The sequence below is a fragment of the Bos taurus genome, chromosome 8, assembly GCF_002263795.3.
Source record: "Bos taurus isolate L1 Dominette 01449 registration number 42190680 breed Hereford chromosome 8, ARS-UCD2.0, whole genome shotgun sequence".
Classification (NCBI taxonomy): Eukaryota; Metazoa; Chordata; class Mammalia; order Artiodactyla; family Bovidae; genus Bos; species Bos taurus.
The window spans coordinates 84,937,185-84,957,556 of record NC_037335.1 but is presented as its reverse complement, the minus strand read 5'-3'; the positions used below and the strand labels follow the sequence as shown (position 1 = coordinate 84,957,556).

Genomic DNA, 20,372 nt, shown 5'->3' with positions numbered 1-20,372 from the left:
GAGAATGGAATGAGTCATTTAAAATGTTAAAAGAAAAACCCCGCCAACTTAGGAATCTGTGTCCATCAAATTATCCTTCAAAAAAAAGGAGTAAAGACTTTGTCAGACAAACAGAAACTGTCTTCCAGCTGTGAAGGGCCAAGGGTGGTTCAGAGCTGCTGTCTATACAACCACATGTCCGCACAGTCAGGGTGCCCCCCCCTCACCAGAAGTGATTTCCGTGACCCTGATCCTGCCCTCTGCCCTCACAAGGACAAGGGTGTACAGGGGGAGGGGCAGTCTAAGAAGAACCAGGGACACCCCACCAGGACATGCGCACAGAGGAAAGCCCATGGCTATGATACCAGGACCCGCCACATCCACATCAGGCTGGATACCAGCCCCCACTCCTGGTCCATAAAGTGGGGACAGTGGCTCTCTCTCAGGAATGTGCCGTCGGAAGGGCCATACCAGGTGGGGGAGATAAGACTCTTCCCTCCAGGGCTGTGAAGGTCACAATCACCTATTTGGGGAGGTGCTGAGAAGGGAGAGATCAGCTCCCATGCTGGGAGCACCTGGAGTTTCTGGGACTTTGCTGCTTCCCCTGGAGGGAAGCCCATGGCCCTGGAGCCCCAGTGCGGGGTGCGTATCCAGCCTCAGGCTGGAGAGGAACAGGCTGCTCACCTGGGAAAGGTCCGGCTCCGCAGCTCCTTGATGAAGAGCTGGCTGCCATTCTGCACGGGTTTCACTTCCGGCGTCTGCCCAGGGCCATGTTTATGCCAGGTTCGCTTCTTCTTCACTGTGGGGGAAACAGGAGGCAGGTCGTCACCTGCAACACCCTCCCCTCCTCATGCCTGCAGAGACCCAGCCAGGAGGGCAGCCACCATGAATGCTGCAAGACTCAGACCTCTCAGAGGCAAAGAAGCTGGGGTTCCCTGGACCCCGAGTTGACACATGGTCAGGAACTCCCACCTCTCACATCCTGAGTCACAGCCCCCACCTCACCTCTTACCCCATACTTCCCAACCTGCTGGCTCAGATGATGGCACTCAAAGCTGGGGCTTCCTAGGGCCCCACCTCACTCAGCACTTAGTCTCCTGAGAACTCTTCAGAGGCGCCCCCTGAGAAGCTCCCACCCACGGTCATTTTTCAGGACCCTTCTCACCTGTCTTACCCTCAGACTTGCCCTCAAATAGCACAGACCGCTGTCCTTCCCCACTGGGATCTTTGCTGCCATGACAACCCACAACTCACAGGCAGAGCAGCCCAGCCCCATCTTCTATGCCCACTGCCCTCCCCACTCCCTGCCCACCACTGCCTGCCCATCCTCAGGGTATCGTATTGTCACACCTGCTCCCAGGGCACTGGACACACACTTCTTGGACTTTTACACGTGAGAATGCACACCTGTGCCTCCTGGGCTGTGACACATGCTCACGCACGTACACACATGCACATCCACACACAACCACACATGCCCTTACGGGACCAGGACAGGCACGTGCACACTAGGACACACACACACATAAGGACAAATATGCACACACACTAACACATGCTCCTACTGGACTTCGAGCTCCCAGAGGGAAGGAAGCTATTTCCTTGATACCTTCGGCCCCATTCAGGGCAGCCATGGATAACTCAGTGAGTGAAGATGGGCCAGGCATGGAGACCCATCCTGGGGGACTGCCTCGCAGGGTTTTAAACATGATTCTCAGGCAGAGATGTGACTGGAGGTGAGGGAGAGCTGGCGGGGCCCTTAGAGTGTCTGTCCTTCACAGACAGGGATCGGGTAGGGGCTGCAGTCCTCCTGCATTTCAGTGGTTGTGGGGATGAAGGGAGCTGACGACTGCTCCTGGGTGGGACCTGCCTGAAGCAGGAAGCGGAAGGCACTGGATGCGGGGTGGCTGAGCTGACCTCTGTTCCAAATTGCCACCTCTTCCCTGTCTCATCAAGTCATAGTTCCTTGAGACTGTCTCCTAAAATAGGTGATATATACATCATGCTTGGTCTCCCAGACCAAAGTGCAAGTGCATATTATGGAAATCAGGCCAGGTCCTACAAAGGAGGGGCTGGAGCTAGAACTTCCGGTGGCAGCACCAGACCCAGTGAAAGTGAAAGTCGCTCAGTCATGTCTGACTCTTTGCAACCCCATGGACTACATAGTCCATGGAATTCTCCAGGCAAGAATACCGGAGTGGGTAGCCTTTCCCTTCTCCAGGGGATCTTCCCAACCCAGGGATCAAACCCAGGTCTCCCGCATTGCAGGCAGATTCTTTACCAGCTGAGTCACAAGGGAAGCCCCACCAGACCCAGAGAGGAGTCCAAATCTTTCTTGCCCACCTATCCTGTAGCTGTGTGACTCTAGGCAAGTTAGTGGGTGTCTCTGTGTCTCATCTTTAATGCTGGTTCTGGCTTCCTGGGCTCCTCGTGAGTATGGAGGGCCCTGTGCCAGGAGACACATGGGGTGACTGAGTCTTGGAGGAGGCATATAGCCCAGAGACAGCACATATGCAGGCAGCAGTGGGCAGCAGAAGAAAGAAGCAGCATCTCCTCTGCCTTCCAGGAGCCGGGCCTGGGGCCCCTGCTGACCAGGGGCCAGTGGCAGTCTTGGGCCATCTGGGCTTCCTGGGCCCTTATTCAGGACTGGGCAGCTTCAAGCACCTCGTGTAGAGGCTGGAATATGCCTGATACTGTGGCTGGAGCAGGTATGCTGGGACAACAGCCAAAGATGAAGCTGTGAGGCAGGTCTGAGCTCACAGGGGCTACTCTTGAACCCCTCTGCAGCCCTGACTGGTGGGCTCCTTCCCTCCCCAGGGTCTAAGACCCTCCTGAGCTCTAAGGCTGAGCCTTCCCTGCCTATGGGTGGCCCAAGACACCCTCTGACAAGGTACCCAGGGGACAGCTGGAAGCTGGTGGGGACTCAGCAGACCCCTCTGGGTTACAGGGGCAATATGTATCCCTAAGACATTTGGTAACACAGCTCAGCCCACCCTCCTAAGCGTAGCTTGCCCCATCCCAAAGGTGTGACAGCAATGCTTGCCTCAGGGAGAAGGAAAAGATAAGAAATTAGTAAGTAACCTCTTAAAAGTCTTTTGGACTCTGTGGGAGAGGGAGAGGGTGGGATGATTTGGGAGAATGGCATTGAAACATGTGTAATATCATATATGAAATGAATTGCCAGTCCAACTTTGATGCATGATACTGGTTGTTTGGGGCTGGTGCACTGGGACGACCCAGAGGGATGGTACGAGGAGGAAGGAGGGAGGGGGGTTCAGGATGGGGAACACGTGTACACCCGTGGCGCATTCATGTTGATGTATGGAAAAACCAATATAATATTGTAAAGTAATTAACGTCCAATTAAAATAAATAAATTTATTTTTAAAAATTTTCCTTAAATTCTAAAGGAAATCAATCCTGAATATTCATTGGAAGGACTGATGCTAAAGCCGAAGCTCCCGTACTTTGGCCACCTGATGAGAAGAGCCAACTCATTAGAAAAGACCCTGATGCTGGGAAAGATTGAAGGCAGGAGGAGAAGGGGATGACAGATGATAGATGGTTGGATGGCATCACCGACTCGATGGACATGAGTTTGAGCAAGCTCCGGGGGACAGTGAAGGACAGGGAAACCTGGCGTGCTGCAGTCTATGGGGTCGCAAAGAGTTGGACTCGAATGAGTGACTGAACAACAAAACCTCTTAAGCAGTCATGGAGCCAACAAGAGGAAACACTAGGATTCAGAATCACTTTAAGGGTCATGTCACTTGCCTCCCATGAGCCTTCATGGGAGCCTGTGGGCCTGAGAGTCACAAACCAAAGTCAGTCCAAGGGGCAGATGGCAACAGCATGGACAGGGAACCCTGCGAGCTCGCAAAGACAAGGCAAAGCACGAGGGGTGTGGCCTCAGGACCAGCTGAAGCTCCGGGAGCCCCGCCTCCATCCATTCCCAGGGCTCCATCCCCCGCCCCACCCTGTCCTGGCCCTCTCCCTGCTGTCCTCACGTCACTGTGCCCACCACAAACCGCACCCAGGCCAGGACAGGGAAAGGAGGCAGGCGCGTGGGCTTGGGTGGTTCCCAGGGGGCACAGGGTCATCAAGGGGCCTTCCCGCAGGTGTGACTGGAGTTCATGCAGCAAAAACCAACCAGTGTGTCACAGACAGGCTCTGGTCAGGGCACACACATGTAAAATGATCGGTGATAGGCAGTGTGGGAATGCCCACTGGCGGAAGCTGCTAGAATCTGTGCTTTCATCCCTGATGGACACACAGCCCATCAGTGGAGTCTGAGTCACAGAATTTATAAAGCACATGTGCAAGCACACACACAATGCACACATGCACACACACAGTCAGGGAGGGTTGTCAGGTCCCCCCAGGCGGCAGTCCCACACTGCTGATCTAGGACAGTGCTATAGAGGCATCCTGGCCCCCCAGCCTCCCTGAGCACACCCCAGGGTAGTGCCTATCATCAGCTGGGTGGTGTCTCCCAGCTCCAGCCCTTATCGGCCCCCCATCCCACTCCCGGGGCCACGAGGTGCCGACCCGGGTGCACACCCTGTTCATCTACCCTAGCCTCCTGGAAGTTCATGAGGTATTAGAAATGTAGACTAAGCCACGGGGTGACAGGCATCCTCCTGTGTCTGCTGTGAAGCCATTACCAGAAGGATCGGGTACTTTAGGGCAGACATATTGCGAGCAGCAGTGCTGCCAGCCTCTAGGGCTGTGAGGGTAAGTTAGGAATTTGAGAACCTTCATGCCTGGGAAGTTCAGAAGCCACCAGGCCTTCTTGTCTTCTTCTCATGCATTTACCACATGCCCACAATGTGCTGGAAAGTAGGGCACAAAAGCCAAAATAAATACAGTTCCTATGGTCACTCAGTGATGATGGAGCACAGGCTAGGCAAAAAGAGAGGCCCAAGAAAGGTCGAGGTGAGGCAAGACGACTCTTCACCCAGCTTCCCAAGGGGCTAGGTTGGGCTTGCTTTGCTGGCCTCAGCCTACAGAATAGGACCGCTGGGGATGGGCTCCGGGTGGGCTCCCACCCCACCATGTGCCAGTGGATCTACAGGACTCCATACCTCTATGCCCACTGGATCCACTGGGTTACCCCACCAGGGCTACAGGGCTCCAGCCCCGGCAGATCATGGTTCTTCTCCCATGTGGACCTGGCCTTGGAACTTGCCTCCCAGCCTTGATGTGGGGCCCTTTAGAGCCACCCTGGATGAGCCCATGCCTTGGAGAGCACCCACTAGGTGCCCCCCACACCCTGAAAGGGCCACATGGAAGGGGAGGGTGATAAAGTCATTGTGATGTACAAATAGTAGTGTGAGAATGGGAATTCTTTTGCATTTCAAAAATACAAAACTCCTTGGCCATATACTTCAATTAAGGAAAAAAAAAAAAAAAAACTATTAGTTGTCCTCTCTGTACTCTTACTTATTAATAATGTAGAACTGACAAGAAATAAAATGCTTTGCATTGCTGAAAAAAAGATAGAGAAAGGGGATCACCTAAGATTCCAAGCAAGGAGTTCTGGAGATAGGAAGGAGAACAGGTTCCCAATAATGCACATTCCTAGAGCGCTACATAGATAAGAAGCGGCCAGCTGGGCAGAGCTGTGATGGATGGCTCCTTGGACATCTCCCACGCTATGTCCCCATCTCGCATTGCCTGGTCACTGCGAATGCTAGAGTTTGCAACCCCTGTCCTGGCCTTTGGAGGCTGGTGGGCTCTCTGCAAAGGTCATGAGGGGCCCTAGATGCATCTGCAGGCAGGAGATGATCAGGAGGAGCCACAACCAGCCCACTAAGGCCATGAGGAGCAATAAATGAGACAGAAGGAGGTCCCTAGGCACCAGAGACCCCTGGCTGCAACCACACAGGGCAGTTGACTCCAGCAAGGTAGGGTCCAGTTGGGGCTGGGATCAAGGTCAAGCAGAGACCTCACCCCCATAGTCAGATCCAAGGGACAGCAGAATGGTGCTATACTTACAGGTGGACTTCCCGTGGGTTTTCTCACAGTTTGGGCAGTGGTATATGTCAATGTCTGGGGCCTCCTCCTCTTCCACTCCAACACAGCTGAAATGGAGGAGAAATAGATTATCACCAGCAGTCAGCAACTCCTTAAGTGCTTCCCCTGCAAAGCTCGGCAACACCCTGGGAGAAAGAGAAGGTGGTATGAGGGCAGTTGGGGCAGAGTATGTGTGACGACAGTAACTCACAGGTATGGGATGGGGGACTCAAAATGGAGAGGGAGGGTCAAGGAAGGCCTCACCATGTGTGACTGGGAGAGGCAGAGGGGACTGGCCAGACTTTAGGCTTGCCTCTAAGAAAGCCATCACTACCTGTCACCACAGAGTCCAGAGAGGCTGAGGCAGGAGGCGGGAGATGGGGTGTCTCACAGCCCAGGCACTCCCATCATTTCACCACAGACAGTCTGCAGCCATGGGCAGGGCCCCTGCAGACCCCAGGGAGCTGTACCATGGTGCTAGGACAGCTAGATATCAGAAGGGTGAAACTGAACAATTACTTCACACCACACACAAAATTAACTCAAAATGGATTAACAATCTAAATATGAGAGCTAAAACTATAACACTCTTAGAAGAAAACACAAGGGTGAATCTTCATGACCTTGGATTTGGGCACAAATAGGACATCAAAAGTACAAGCAACAATGAGAAGGAAATGGCAGTCCACTCCAGGATTCTCACCTGGGAAATATCACGGACAGAGAAACCTGGCAGGCTATCTCCATGGAGTCACAAGAGAATTGGACATCCAAGCCAGGCTTCAGCAATATGTGAACCGTGAACTTCCTGATGTTCAAGCTGCTTTTAGAAAAGGAAGAGGAACCAGAGATCAAATTGCCAACATCTGCTGGATCATGGAAAAAGCAAGAGAGTTCCAGAAAAACATCTATTTCTGCTTTATTGACTATGCCAAAGCCTTTGACTGTGTGGATCACAATCAACTGTGGAAAATTCTGAAAGAGATGGGAATACCAGACCACCTAATCTGCCTCTTGAGAAATTTGTATGCAGGTCAGGAAGCAACAGTTAGAACTGGACATGGAACAACAGACTGGTTCCAAATAGGAAAAGTACGCCAAGGCTGTATATTGTCACCCTGTTTATTTAACTTATATGCAGAGGACATCATGAGAAACGCTGGGCTGGAAGAAACACAAGCTGGAATCAAGATTGCGGGGAGAAATATCAATAACCTCAGATATGCAGATGACACCACCCTTATGGCAGAAAGTGAAAAGGAACTCAAAAGCCTCTTGATGAAAGTGAAAGTGGAGAGTGAAAAAGTTGGCTTAAAGCTCAACATTCAGAAAACGAAGATCATGACATCCGGTCCCATCACTTCATGGGAAATAGATGGAGAAACAATGGAAACAGTGTCAGACTTTATTTTCTTGGGCTCCAAAATCACTGCAGATGGTGACTGCAGCCATGAAATTAAAAGACGCTTACCCCTTGGAAGGAAAGTTGTGACCAACCTAGACAGCATATTCAAAAGCAGAGACATTACTTTGCCAACAAAGTTTCGTCTAGTCAAGGCTATGGTTTTTCCTGTGGTCATGTATGGATGTGAGAGTTGGACTGTGAAGAAGGCTGAGTGCCGAAGAATTGATGCTTTTGAACTGTGGTGTTGGAGAAGACTCTTGAGAGTCCCTTGGACTGCAAGGAGATCCAACCAGTCCATTCTGAAGGAGATCAGCCCTGGGATTTCTTTGGAAGGAATGATGCCAAAGCTGAAACTCCAGTACTTTGGCCACCTCATGCGAAGAACTGACTCTGGAAAAGACTCTGATGCTGGGAGAGATTGGGGGCAAGAGGAGAAGGGGACGACAAAGGATGAGATGGCTGGATGGCATCACTGACTCGATGGTCGTGAGTCTGAGTGAACTCCGGGAGTTGGTGATGGACAGGGAGGCCTGGCGTGCTGCGATTCATGGGGTCTCAAAGAGTCGGACATGACTGAGTGACTGATCTGATCTGATCTGATCTAGCGACTAAAGAAGACCATGCTAAAAATATTTCCAAGAGTAAAAGATATTTTCTTACCTCCTCTGTTGCTTTAAAAATAGCATTAAAAAAAGGTAAAATTAATATGCCCAAACATTGTGAATAAAAGACTAAAAGTTTAAAAAAAAGTACAAGCAACAAAAGGAAAAAGAGATAAATTGGACAATATTAAAATTTAGAACTTTTCTGCATTAAAGGACATCAAGAAAGTGAAAAGGCTTTTCACTGTACAGAATGGGAGAAAATATCTGCAAATCATATTCCTAATAAGGGTCTATCACTGAAATGAATAAAGAACTTCACAACTCAACAACAAAAATGACACATCAATTTTAAAATGGTCAAAGGTCCCAAATAGAAATTTCTCCAAAGAAATACAAATGGCCAACAAGCTCATGAAGAGATGCTCAACATCGTTAGTCATCTGGATGCCATGAAATGCAAATCAAAACCAAGAGATACAACTGCACATTCACTAGGATGGCTGTAGTTGAAAAAAAGAAAATGGGAAAAGAGCAAAGACTGGTGAGGATGCAAAGAAATTAGAACGCTCTCGTATCACAGGGCTTTCCTAGTGGCTCAGACGGTAAGGAAACTGCCTGCAATGCAGAAGACCCGGGTTCAATCTCCAGGTCAGGAAGATCCGTTGGAGAAGGGAACAGCAACCCACTCTAGTATTCTCACCTGGAGAATTCCATGGACAGAAGAGAATGACGGGCTACAGTCCACGGGGTCACAAAGAGTCAGACACAACTGTGTGACTTTCACAGTGGTTTACATCTCACAGGTAGGAATGTAAAATGATACAATTTCTATGTAAAAACAGTATGGCAGTTCCTCAAAAAGTTAAACATAAAAGTATCAGATGATCCAGCAATTCCACTCAAAGGTATAGACCCAAAGGAACTAAGAACAGTTTCTCAAACAAATCCTTGTACACAAATACTCACAGCAGCGGTAGTCGCAATAAACAAAAGATGGAAGCAACCCAAATGTCCATTAACTGATGAATGGATAAACAAATTGCAATGCTGCCATACAACGAAGTACTATTCAGCCTTAAAAAGGAACGAAGTGCTGATACACACTACAGCAAAGACGAACCTGAAAAGCATTGTGCTGAGAAAGGAAACCAGATAGAGGAAGCCACATACTGCGATTCCATTCAGATGGTCACACCCAGCAGAGGTAAATGTAGAAAGACAGAGACCTACTGGTAGCGCCACTGCACTTCCAATTCCCAGTTTCCTCCAATGGACTCTGTTAACAGCAGCTCCTCCCAACGCCCCCTTTTCCTCTACAAAAGAATGGTCCTCTCCTTTGTTCCCTGGACTTGCCTGTGCTCACCAGAGACCATGTCTCAAACCGTAATTCTTTGTTGTGCCTGAATAAACCCATTTTGCTGGTAAAATAGCTGGCTGTGTCATTAGTTTAGATGAACAGTGCATACTGCAAGTCCACACCGGGCAGTGGTTCTAGGCTACTTCTCACTGGCAGCTCCTGGAGCTCACAGACGCTGAGGATGGCAACCTGCCCTGAAGGGCTTTCCTCTGTCCCAGCAGAAGTCATGCATACCCACAGCCCACTGGGAACCCCTGCCTGCCCCAGGACCCAAGGACAAACGAGAAGGGCTGTCATGGTTCTGCTGCAAGGCCTCTATGTGCCAGCACTGACCCTGCAGGCAGGCAGAAGGTCTCAGGTCAGATGACACAGGGCCCATTCAACAGGTCGGGAGTAAGGTATACCGTGGAAAGCCCAAGGGGCTTCTCCAACGTAGGCTCTAAGGGCACAGGGGGGACCACTCCCACCCAAAGGCCTCATAAGGGTTGAGTTTCAAGTCAATCAAAGGGAAGGAAACCAAAGCACCTTAAAATACAAACCCCCCAGTTGGCATTTCTCAGGCCTAGTTCCTCAGACTGGCTCCCCCAAATACCACCTACTGGTCCCACACATCCCTGAAGCCTCATCATGCTCTGGAAGGCCCACAGCAGGGGCCTCTGTGACAGATGGGGAAACTGAGACCCAGAGGTCACAGCCATGTGCACTGTGCATGCGGATACTCCCACCGCAGCCCTGGGAGCTCGCTCTTTAGAACACCACCATCTGGGGGGCACAGGGCTCACATGGTCCAGGATGGGTCTGGCTGTTTGCTGTGTTGTGCAGGAAGGTCCTGGGACTGAAAGGGAAAGTGAGAGACAAGGAAGGTGGGCCCCGTTCTGCTGGGCACACCTGAGGGCTGCCCCTCACCCAGGAGAGCCACCCAGGGCTTGGGGCTCCCAGGGAGGTGACCCCAGGCAAGCCTGCCCTCTCCTAATGGGAAATACCAGCAGCAACCCCCCTCAGAGCGATGCATCACCGCCCTGTATGTGTCCATGACCCTAACAAGGCCACCTGTGGAAATGAAGTCCCCAGATTCAGCTCATTGGATGTACCGTGTACAGGGGGGAACCACCCCAATCCTGTCTTAAAGATCCAGCGACCCACTGCCCAGTTCAAGATCCTGTGTGCAGAGCACTAGACCACACCTGCTCACTGCCATTCTGTCAGGGTTGCTTACTGAAAGCAGCTCGTTTATTTTATTATCCCAAAGTTAAGCCTTTCTGAGTGCTCCAAAGAAATTATTTGAGATATTATAAAAAATCAGAACAAGAGAAACATCAGAAGCATTTTTATTGCCCCAAAGCCAGAAGCAAAGACACTGCGACTCTGAGGGAGACTGTCACCCCAACATGCATCTGGATCAATCACCTAGGTGATCGTTTAGTGTGCGTGATCAACGCCATCCATGGTGAGAAGAGAAATGCAGATGTATTCACATTAAGTGGCTGCTAGTGTGATGAGTCATCATTTAAAGACAAAAAAAGAAGCACACATTTCACATTAATACACACCAATCCCCTGCCTTGCTGTACTTAAGTACAGTGGGCAAGTATCAATAGTTAAAGAGCATCCAGCATGGACGTTAAGTCACTTTGGTTTTGTCTGACTCTTCGTGACCCTATGGACTGTAGCCTGCCAGGCTCCTCTGTCCATGAAATTCTCCAGGCAAGAATACTGGAGTGGGTTGCCATTTCCTCCTCCAGGGAAGCTTCCCAACCCACGGATCGAACCTGAATCTCCTGCAGCTCTGGGCACTGCAGGTGGATTCTTTACTGCTGAGCCACCAAGGAGCATCAGTTTGAAGAAAATTCCAATTATGCACGTGTCTGCACATGCATGCCCTCTACAGGCACCCTGTTAAGGGCCACCTGAACCCAAGCAGCCAGACTGTACTGAATACGGAAGATACTCTCCCCACTGGAGACCCCTGCTGGCTCACAACAAGAGCTGGACACCCAAGGACTTCTCTGGATGGACACTGGGGGCTCAGCAGGCCCAGCCTTCTAGTCCTCCTGCATCCACGGCAAGGTGCCCAAGGTCCTCACCTGTCCCTGCCCCTTGTGGGACTGCAGCAAAGGCTCTCTGCGGACACAGTGAGCCAAAGAGGCGGGTGAGAAGGGTCCTCGCAGCAACCAGCCCCAGACTCAGGGGCTTCTCAATGGAAGGTGGGTATTGCCCTCCTGGGAAGTAGGCACTGGAGCTTGCCACACACTCCAGGCCCAAGCAAGGGTTCAAAGTTACCTGCCAATGGTCCAAGAGAAAAAGGAGGATGAGGGGCATCAGCTACAAGCTGGGTCCTGGACATGGCCAGGCCCAGCTGCATCCATGTCCCCAGGATCATCACAACCACTCAAGGCAGTCCCAAGTGCAGCCTGGGAGGGTCAGCTCTTTGGGCAGAGCTGGCCAGGGGAGCACACTGGGGAGAGCATGAGGGTAAGGTAGGGGAGGGGAGCGAGAGAGAGGGGAAGTGGAGGCAGGTAGCTCAGGGCAGAAGAGGGAAAAGACCAGAAGCTGGGAAAGGTGCTGTGGGACCAAGGCAGGGGAACCGTACATAGACCTCAGAGGCTAGATGGGGACAAACATCATCCAGGATATCCGTTCAAAAACAGAACGACAATTTCAACAGCTCTGACACCTTGGCAAAGACACAGGCAGCCAGATAATTGTAGCATTTGTCCTTTTTAATGGAGAAGGCAATGGCAACCCACTCTAGTACTCTTGCCTGGAAAATCCCATGGAAGGAGGAGTCTGGTAGTCTGCAGTCCATGGGGTTGCAAAGAGTTGGACACGACTACGTGACTTCACTTTCACTTTTCACTTTCGTGCATTGGAGAAGGAAATGGCAACCCACTCCAGTGTTCTTGCCTGGAGAATCCCAGGGATGGAGGAGTCTGGTGGGCTGCTGTCTATGAGGTCGCACAGAGTCGGACATGACTGAAGCGACTTAGCAGCAGCAGCAACAGTCCTTTTGAACTCTGATGAGAATGCTGCTGCTGCTGCTAAGTCGCTTCAGTCGTGTCCAACTCTGTGCAACCCCACAGACGGCAGCCCATCAGGCTTCCCTGTCCCTGGGATTCTCCAGGCAAGAGTACTGGAGTGGGGTGCCATTGCCTTCTCCATCTGATGAGAATAGTGGTTCCCCAAGCACCCCACAGGCCATATTTCTTAAAGGACAGGAAGTTGTGAGGGCCAAATCCAGCCTGCCCAGCCCCAGTGCCCAGGGTGGAAAGCTGTGGTCCACCCAGGTGGTAGGCAGCAGGCAGAAGCACAGACTGCCAGGACCACCTAAGACATCAACATGGACCCTGTTGACCCCACGTTCCCTACATTGGAGAGAATCCAGGTCATCAGGACCCAGGACCCCAGGTCCCTAGGAGAAGGCTGAAATGAATGAGTGATGTTTCTACTGCATTTTCAGGGGCTCATGACCTGATGAGGCTGGGAACTGGTTTGATCTGAGCTCCCAGGGACCCCAGCATGTCAGAAAGTCTACCCCAAACAAATGTTAAGTTCATTTGGTCCCCAGAGCCCAGTAAGTAGAAAGACAACAGAATTTTCAAAGACAGAAGTGAGCGGGAGATAAGACACCAAAGATAACCAAGAAAAAGAGAACTGAGGAGTTTGATGCTGCAGATTTCAGACACTTGCAAAGGTGGCAAAATCAGGTCAGAAATGCCAAAGCAGCCATCCACCCTCCAGGAAGTCCTGCTTGCAAGGAAGCCTGGGTTCCCTGTTCTTTGTACAAAATCCAAACCTACCCCTTGGAGATGCTCCGGTTGTGAGACCAAGGGCCAAGGGGGATCAAGAGAGGAATAGCTCTTCTATGGCCATCCCACAGGAATCCCAGCTCTGCCAGCCAGTAGGGTGACTTTCAGTAGCACGTTCTAGAATCCTACCCCCAAGCATGCAGGGTACAACCTCATGGTAACGGCCCTGCCAGAGGAGCTCCCCAGAGCACAGGCTCCTGGCACGGCCTGGACACCCCACCACTCTCCTCTGCTCAGTCTTTGAGAATCAAGGTTGGAATTTTCTCATGAATCCAAAATTAGACTGCATTGTGGTTTTTTCCTATTGTGTTGTCAAGGATGTTGATTTACCGTAAATCACAACTTCTGTAACACTGTTTTGATTTTTTTAAGTTAGAGGAGGAGCCTCAAAAAAAGGAGGTGGCCCCTTTTAATTCCAGAGGGAAGGTGGAGCCCCCGCACTGTGAAGCACCGAGGAGGTCAGAGGTGGCACAGCTGATTTGTCAATAATGGTCACGGCATGTGGGGCCACTTGGACTCATCCTGCCCGTGGAGAAACTAACATGGGAAGAAGCCTCCCCAGATACAGTCGTGTTGCCCAGGTTTAAAAAAGGTTTCCATCCTTTGGGCCAGTAATTCCACAATCTCAAACCTAGTATAAGGCAGAAAGTAGAAATGCACACAAGATTCACATGCAAGATGGTCCACCCCATGATTATTCACAATAGTGAAAAATTAAGAACAGTAAACTTTTCCAGCCAGGAGGTCAGAGACCCAGGTCATGCTTTGCTTACACAGCAGGATATCACACAGTCACCAAAACTCAGGTTTTACACATTTTTGAGTTTACGTGTTTACAATGTGCAGACACTAAACTATAGCCCTGGCACACAGTGACACAAGAGGGCTCCACCCTGGTGCCAGGCAATGGCATGCTTGTTTTCTCTTTACACTTTTCTGTACTTCCCTAAATCACTGAAATGAGTGTGTATTTCTTTCCATAACAAGTAGCAAAAGTCTTGCTTTATTCAGAAGATCAGAACGATGTCCCTTCCTAGCTCATCTCCTCTACATTTCTCAGGTCCTGGTATCCCACTGAGAAGGGTTCCTGAGCTGTCCACCCTGCCACAAGGCTAGGACACTCATCTCAGGGCCCCTGGGTTTCCCCTGGGAGCCTCGCAGAGGGATGAGTCCACGCTGCAGACAACAGGGAGAGGCAGGGTGGGTGGATACTGTATGGAAGCCTGGGCGGGCCAGGGAGCCCCAGAAGGCCTGGGGGTGCCCAGCAATTCCCCTCATGATGACTTCATCCCATGTCAAGCCAGCCCCACTTGAGGGCCATCCCCTTCTTCCTGCATTCTCCCACATTTCTGCCTGCAGTCTCCAGAAGGCGCCCAGAAATGGGTCACTGGCACATTTCCACATGACAAAGCCATAGGGATCACAACGCAGTTACAACTTTGCTTCAAGATGGTCACCAGCCACATATCATCAAACTTAAGGTGGTCCTTTAGACCCTAATCACGTGAGCAACCACTCACTGAGTGCCCAGCCACTAGTCCAGGAGCCACACAACCTCCACACGACAGGGGAGAAATCACAGTGGGAGAAGGGATTTGACCCCTTCAGAGCCATACAGGGGCTCAAGACAGTGTGCCTGGTGCTCCCAAGATGCTCCCAGGCAGCAGCTGTCCACAGGTTTTGTGGTTTCACCCTAAGACCCTCAGGTATGGTGTGCGAGGGGAAAACGAAGGCCCAGAGAGGCCCACATTCACCTGGACCACATAGAAGTGGGGCAAGAGCAGGTGAGGTCAGCCAGGTCTGTCTGCACCCCACACCTCATATGCACCTCAGGAGCCCTCACAGCTCCCAGTCAGCCAGCCTGCTGTGCAGAAGCGGGTAGCAAACACTCTGCCACAGAAGGAGCTGGGAGTGCAATAAGGATTGGACCCCTGGTGCAGCTGAGCCCTCAAAGGACAAGTTCATAAAGAGGAACAGGAAACAGGAAACCACCAGACCTGGCCCAGCTGGATGAGCCTGCCAGTGGGTTGCCTGGGTGCCTGGGATGACAGAGTGCCAGCCATGGCCTGGGGGGGCAGCGGAAGACACTGAGCCACAGAGGAGGGTCTCACTCCCAACTCTGGAGGGTAGTCAGCCTGAGGACTCAGTATATCAGGACCCCCAAGGGTCACACATGCAGATGACACCACTCTAATGGCAAAAAGCGAAGAGGAACTAAAGAGCCTCTTGATGTGGGTGAAAGAGGAGAGTGAAAAAGCTGGCTTAAAACTCAGAAATCAAAAAACTAAGATCATGGCATCTGGTCCCATCACTTCAGGGCAAATAGAGGGGAAAAAGTGGAAGCAATGACAGATATTTTTCTTCTTGGGCTCCAAAATCACTGTGGATGGTGACTGCAGCCATAAAATTAAAAAATGCTCGCTTGCTCCTTGGAAGGAAAGCTCTGACAAACCTAGACAGCATATTGAACAGCAGAAACATCACTTTGCTGACAATGGTCCGTAGAGTCAAAGCTATGGTTTTTCCAGTGGTCATGTACGGATGTGAGAGTTGGACCATAAAGAAGCCTGCACACCAAAGAACTGATGCTTTCAAACTGTGGTGTTGGAGAAGACTCTTGAGAGTCCCTTGGACTGCAAGGAGATCAAACCAGTCAATCCTAAAGGAAATCAACCCTGAATATTCATTGGAAGGACTGATGCTGAAGCTCCAATATCTCGGCCACCTGATGTGAAGAGTCGACTCACTGGAAAAGACCCTGACTGGGAAAGATTGAAGGCAAAAGGAGAAGAGGGTGGCAGAGGATGAGATGGTTAGCATCACTGATTCAATGGACGTGAACTTGGGCAAACTCCAGGAGATAGTCAGGGAGGCCTGGCATGCTGCAGTCCATAGGGGTGCAAAGTGCTGGATATCACTTAGAGACTGAACAACACCAACAAGGGTCACACAGACCATGTGGCTTCCATCCGGACCTTGTGGGGACCCAGTTACAGAACAGTGACAGAGCTTTGGTGCGGGCAGGTCTGTCTGCTGAGCCCAGATGTAGACTCGTAGAAAAAACCCAGGCAGGCATTGTCAGAAGCCACTACATTTGGGGGTGGCTATTACACAGTCACAGATAACTAGGGCTGTGGGGAGGGATGAATACTCAGAAGAAATGAAAAGAGGTTCCAGAACATGAAGGACAATTGTTCTCCTAGCCCCTGCTGAGGAGGCAGGTAAGCTTAGAAAGGACTGTATGTACAATGCCCAGCGCCATACCTGGCACAATGCAAGGGCCTGCAAAGACAGTTTACTGCTTGCTGTAGTCATCACCACCTTCACAGTCATAATCACCATCATCATCACTACAACCATCACCATCACGATCAACACCATCACTACTATCACCCACCATCACTATCACCATCACCATCTTGGTCACTACAGTCATCACCATCATGATCAACACCATCACCATTATCATCACCACCATCACCATCACCATCTTGGTCACTACAGCCATCACCATCATGATCAACACCATCACCACTATCACCCACCATCACCATCACCATCACCATCTTGGTCACTACAGTCATCACCATCATGATCAACACCATCACCATTATCATCACCACCATCACCATCACCATCTTGGTCACTACAGTCATCACCATCATGGTCACTACAGTCATCACCATCATGATCAACACCATCACCATTATCATCACCACCATCACCATCACCATCTTGGTCACTACAGTCATCACCATCTTGGTCACTACAGTCATCACCATCATGGTCACTACAGTCATCACCATCATGATCAACACCATCACCATTATCATCACCACCATCACCATCACCATCTTGGTCACTACAGTCATCACCATCTTGGTCACTACAGTCATCACCATCATGGTCACTACAGTCATCACCATCATGATCAACACCATCACCATCATCATCACTGTCATCAATTTCTCCCGATGAGCGATGGATCATGACACAAGCTCTCCCTTCTGTCAGCAAGTGGCTGAGAAAGAGCAAAACTCCAGCGCAAAACAAAGAATCTGCATGGAAAGAATGTCAACATCTATTCCTATTCCCAGATGTGTCATGTCCACTCCTCCAGGACTCAGAGGTGAATGGACTGCAGCCCAGCCCTGCCTGTCTCCAAGGAGAGAATAAGGGGCCAGTGGCCTCTGCTCAGCTGAGACCCACCCCATCATGCCCACAGCTTTTCCTTCCTGGCTGTAATGTCTTTGTTAGTACTTTTCCACACTTCCCTCAGCAGGATGGGGCACCCAGGGGAATATAAGCTTCCAAGGGGATGGAAGATATGGGGGAATGGAAGCCATGGGGGACAAAGCCATGATGGGGGGATAAAAGCCATAGGCAGACATGCTGGACAGGAGTCTCCCTCATTCTCCAGGCCAACCCAAGAGCACCACCCACAGCAATCTGGAGGAAGCACCACTGTAGGGGAAGAAACCCCTCTCTCCCAGTTCAAAGGTTTAAGCAAGGTGGGTCATGACCTTGTAAGTTGATGTCGCTCAGTCTAATGGGTGGAGGTGGAGGTCAAGGTCCTCCATGTTCACATACCTCTTCGGCCAGCCACCGTGAGGCAAGTGACTCGTGTCCCTAGTCTCCTTCATCTGGTATAGGCACAAAGGCAGTGCGAGGGGCAGTGAGAGGGCTCACAGGACAGAGAGGAGCAAGCATAGGGGCCTGGGAAGCGTCCCAAGTGAGGCAGAGTGAAGCCTTGGGGAGTCTACACACAGGTTCCACTCTGGGACAGACAGGACCCTCCCTGGTGAAGGTAAGAGACACAGGCAGAGGCGGACAGGCGACAGTGTGCTGTCCACTCCATGTCACCATCACCTGAGAGGGCTCTCCCAACCCACTTCCCATTTTGAAATTGTAAACCCTACAGAAAAATTGCAATGGATACCTGTCTTCCCTTCACTCAGGTTCTCCAATGGTTAACAATTCCCCTCATTTGCTTTATATCTCTGTAGTTTCCTTCTTTTTTTTTTTCTGAAACATTTGAAAATCTGTTACAGACGTGAGGACTGGCCCCCTAATTCATCACCCTGCAGTCTCCTAAGAACTGAGCTGTCTCCACCATAACCACAACATCAAAGTTAACACCATAAGACATATCCTAAAGCACGTGTCTACATATCCATATTTTCCCAGTTGTCTCAACAACATTCCTCACAGCTGTTTGTATTTGACCCCAGATCACACATGGCACCAGCTGCCCAGCCTCTGGCTCCTGAAATGGGGGCGCTGCTGTGTGTGCTTAGGTGCTCAGTTGTGTCCAACTTTGAGACCCCATGGACTGTAGCCCATTAGGCTCCTCTGTCCATGGGGATTCTCCAGGCAAGAATACTATAGTGGGTTGCCATGCCCTCCTCCAGGGGATCTTTCCAAGCCAGGGATCAAACCCAGGTCTCCCGCATTGCAGGTGGATTCTGGATAACCAGCTGAGTTACTAGGGAAGTCCTAGTTGGGGTAGGGGTGCTATTTTTCTCTGGTGCTGTGGCCTTTTGCAGGCTCCAGGCTGGTGGTCTCCTATGTACTCTGCGTTCTGGATTGCCTGGTGTTTCTGCACGACCACACCTGAGCTGCGTTTCTGACACAAATGCCCCATGGGGAGTGTTGGCATAGATCACAGACTTGAGTCAAGCTGTGCCCCCAAGGGTCAAGCTGTGCCCCCATGGACATGCAGACTGGAGTCTCTTGGGTGGGACAGGCCCACTATCAGGTCAAAAAGAAGGGACTCTGTTGTGGGGGGGGGGAGGTCACTCTGTTGCCCCTGCAATGTCTGACCTACAGCCTCAGTGTCCAGGGCTGACCCAGTTATTGCCCTGGGATTTCCACTTAACAACATGTTCTGGCAAATATATTGTCTTGGCAATATGTCTAGACAACTTTTGGGAAGGCTTTGAAGATCTGGACCCCAAGCCCCACCTAACTTACTGGATCAGGCCCATTTCTAAAGACAAGCTGGGGCCTAGGAGCTGCGAGAACAGGGCCTATTTTAGGAAGCCAGGTGGGGCCAAGCCTATGCTCTTTTCAGCTCTCACCTGGGGTTTCTGTGAGCCATCGGAGCTATAACTTCCTTCATTGGGGCTATAACCCCTTGCAGAAAAGCAGGCCACATGCACAGCATGAGTCCCAGGCTCACTCCTGGTCAGCATCCTTGGCCCTCGGCCATGGTCTCCGCCCAGGTGCCAGCTTTACCTAGGAATTCACTGTTCAACCTCATTTCTTGACTATATTTGCTAAAGGAAAACCCCCAGAGCGACTGACTGGAGGAAACCACAGATGGAGCAGACCCCCTCCACGTGAGACATAAGTCACTTATCCTCCATGAACCCTGTTACTCAGCACTAAGCAAACTGCTTTGCCCAGCGCATCTCCAAAGTCCCAACAGCGCTAAAATTCCATGACCTAGAAACTTACAGGCAGCCCCGTCCCAGAGAAAGCAGGGAAGTCCTTGATTTCCAGTCAGCCCAGAGACTCCAGTACAGAACCAGCACTGAGCAGACACCCCTCGACCCTGCGCAAACAAGAACAGGAGAGGACCAGAGGGAGGTTGGCACTTAAGGTCCCATAATGTTCATGCAGAGTTAGCTGAAACAATCCTCCTAAGGGCTGCCTTCTTAAAACCTTACCCCTAGAGCATGTAAAAGTACAAAACCACATCTGCAGGTTTTGGGTAGGTAAGTATTTGTTGGAGAGAAGCAAGCAGGACACAGAGGCTCCTGACACTAATTAATTAACCAAGGCCACAGCAGAGCTGGTCACGGGCCCCAAGGGAAACCTGGCCCTTCCCACACCCCACAGAGATGCAGCTGAGGGGAACACCTCCCCACGGCCCTGAACGGGTGCCTTGCTTCTGGCCTCAGGGACACAAAAATCCAAATAACTCCAAACAATGAACAGCAGCACCAGGAGTAAAAAATACCAAGTACCCAAATCAATGACAGCTTTCTGTGGAGTGCTATGTGCCTCAGGGAGACCTCAGTTTAGGTCTGGACCACATGTCAAGAATGGTGGAAACAGTAGGAAGACTTTTTGCAGGGAAAAAAAAAAAATAGTGAAACTGCCTGACCAGTGATTCAAATCATGGCTTTAAGTAAACAATTTACAGAAAAGGACAAAGTGGTTTTTCAACATATGGAAAGGAATGCAACAGCACTTGTAGT

At 50.8% G+C, this 20,372-nt stretch overlaps 1 protein-coding gene across 5 annotated transcripts in view; it reads right to left on the bottom strand.

Annotated features, from left to right (window-relative positions):
* Positions 1-20,372, bottom strand: part of PHF2 (PHD finger protein 2) — a 92,916-nt gene that overhangs the window by 34,157 nt on the left and 38,387 nt on the right. For all 5 annotated transcript variants that reach the window (XM_024996275.2, XM_024996276.2, XM_059889508.1 and 2 more), the window contains exons 2-3: positions 5,977-6,062; positions 664-778 (exon numbers count right to left, since the gene is read on the bottom strand). In XM_024996275.2, coding sequence (XP_024852043.1) covers positions 664-778; positions 5,977-6,062 — 201 coding nt within the window. The remainder of the gene's footprint in view (positions 1-663; positions 779-5,976; positions 6,063-20,372) is intronic.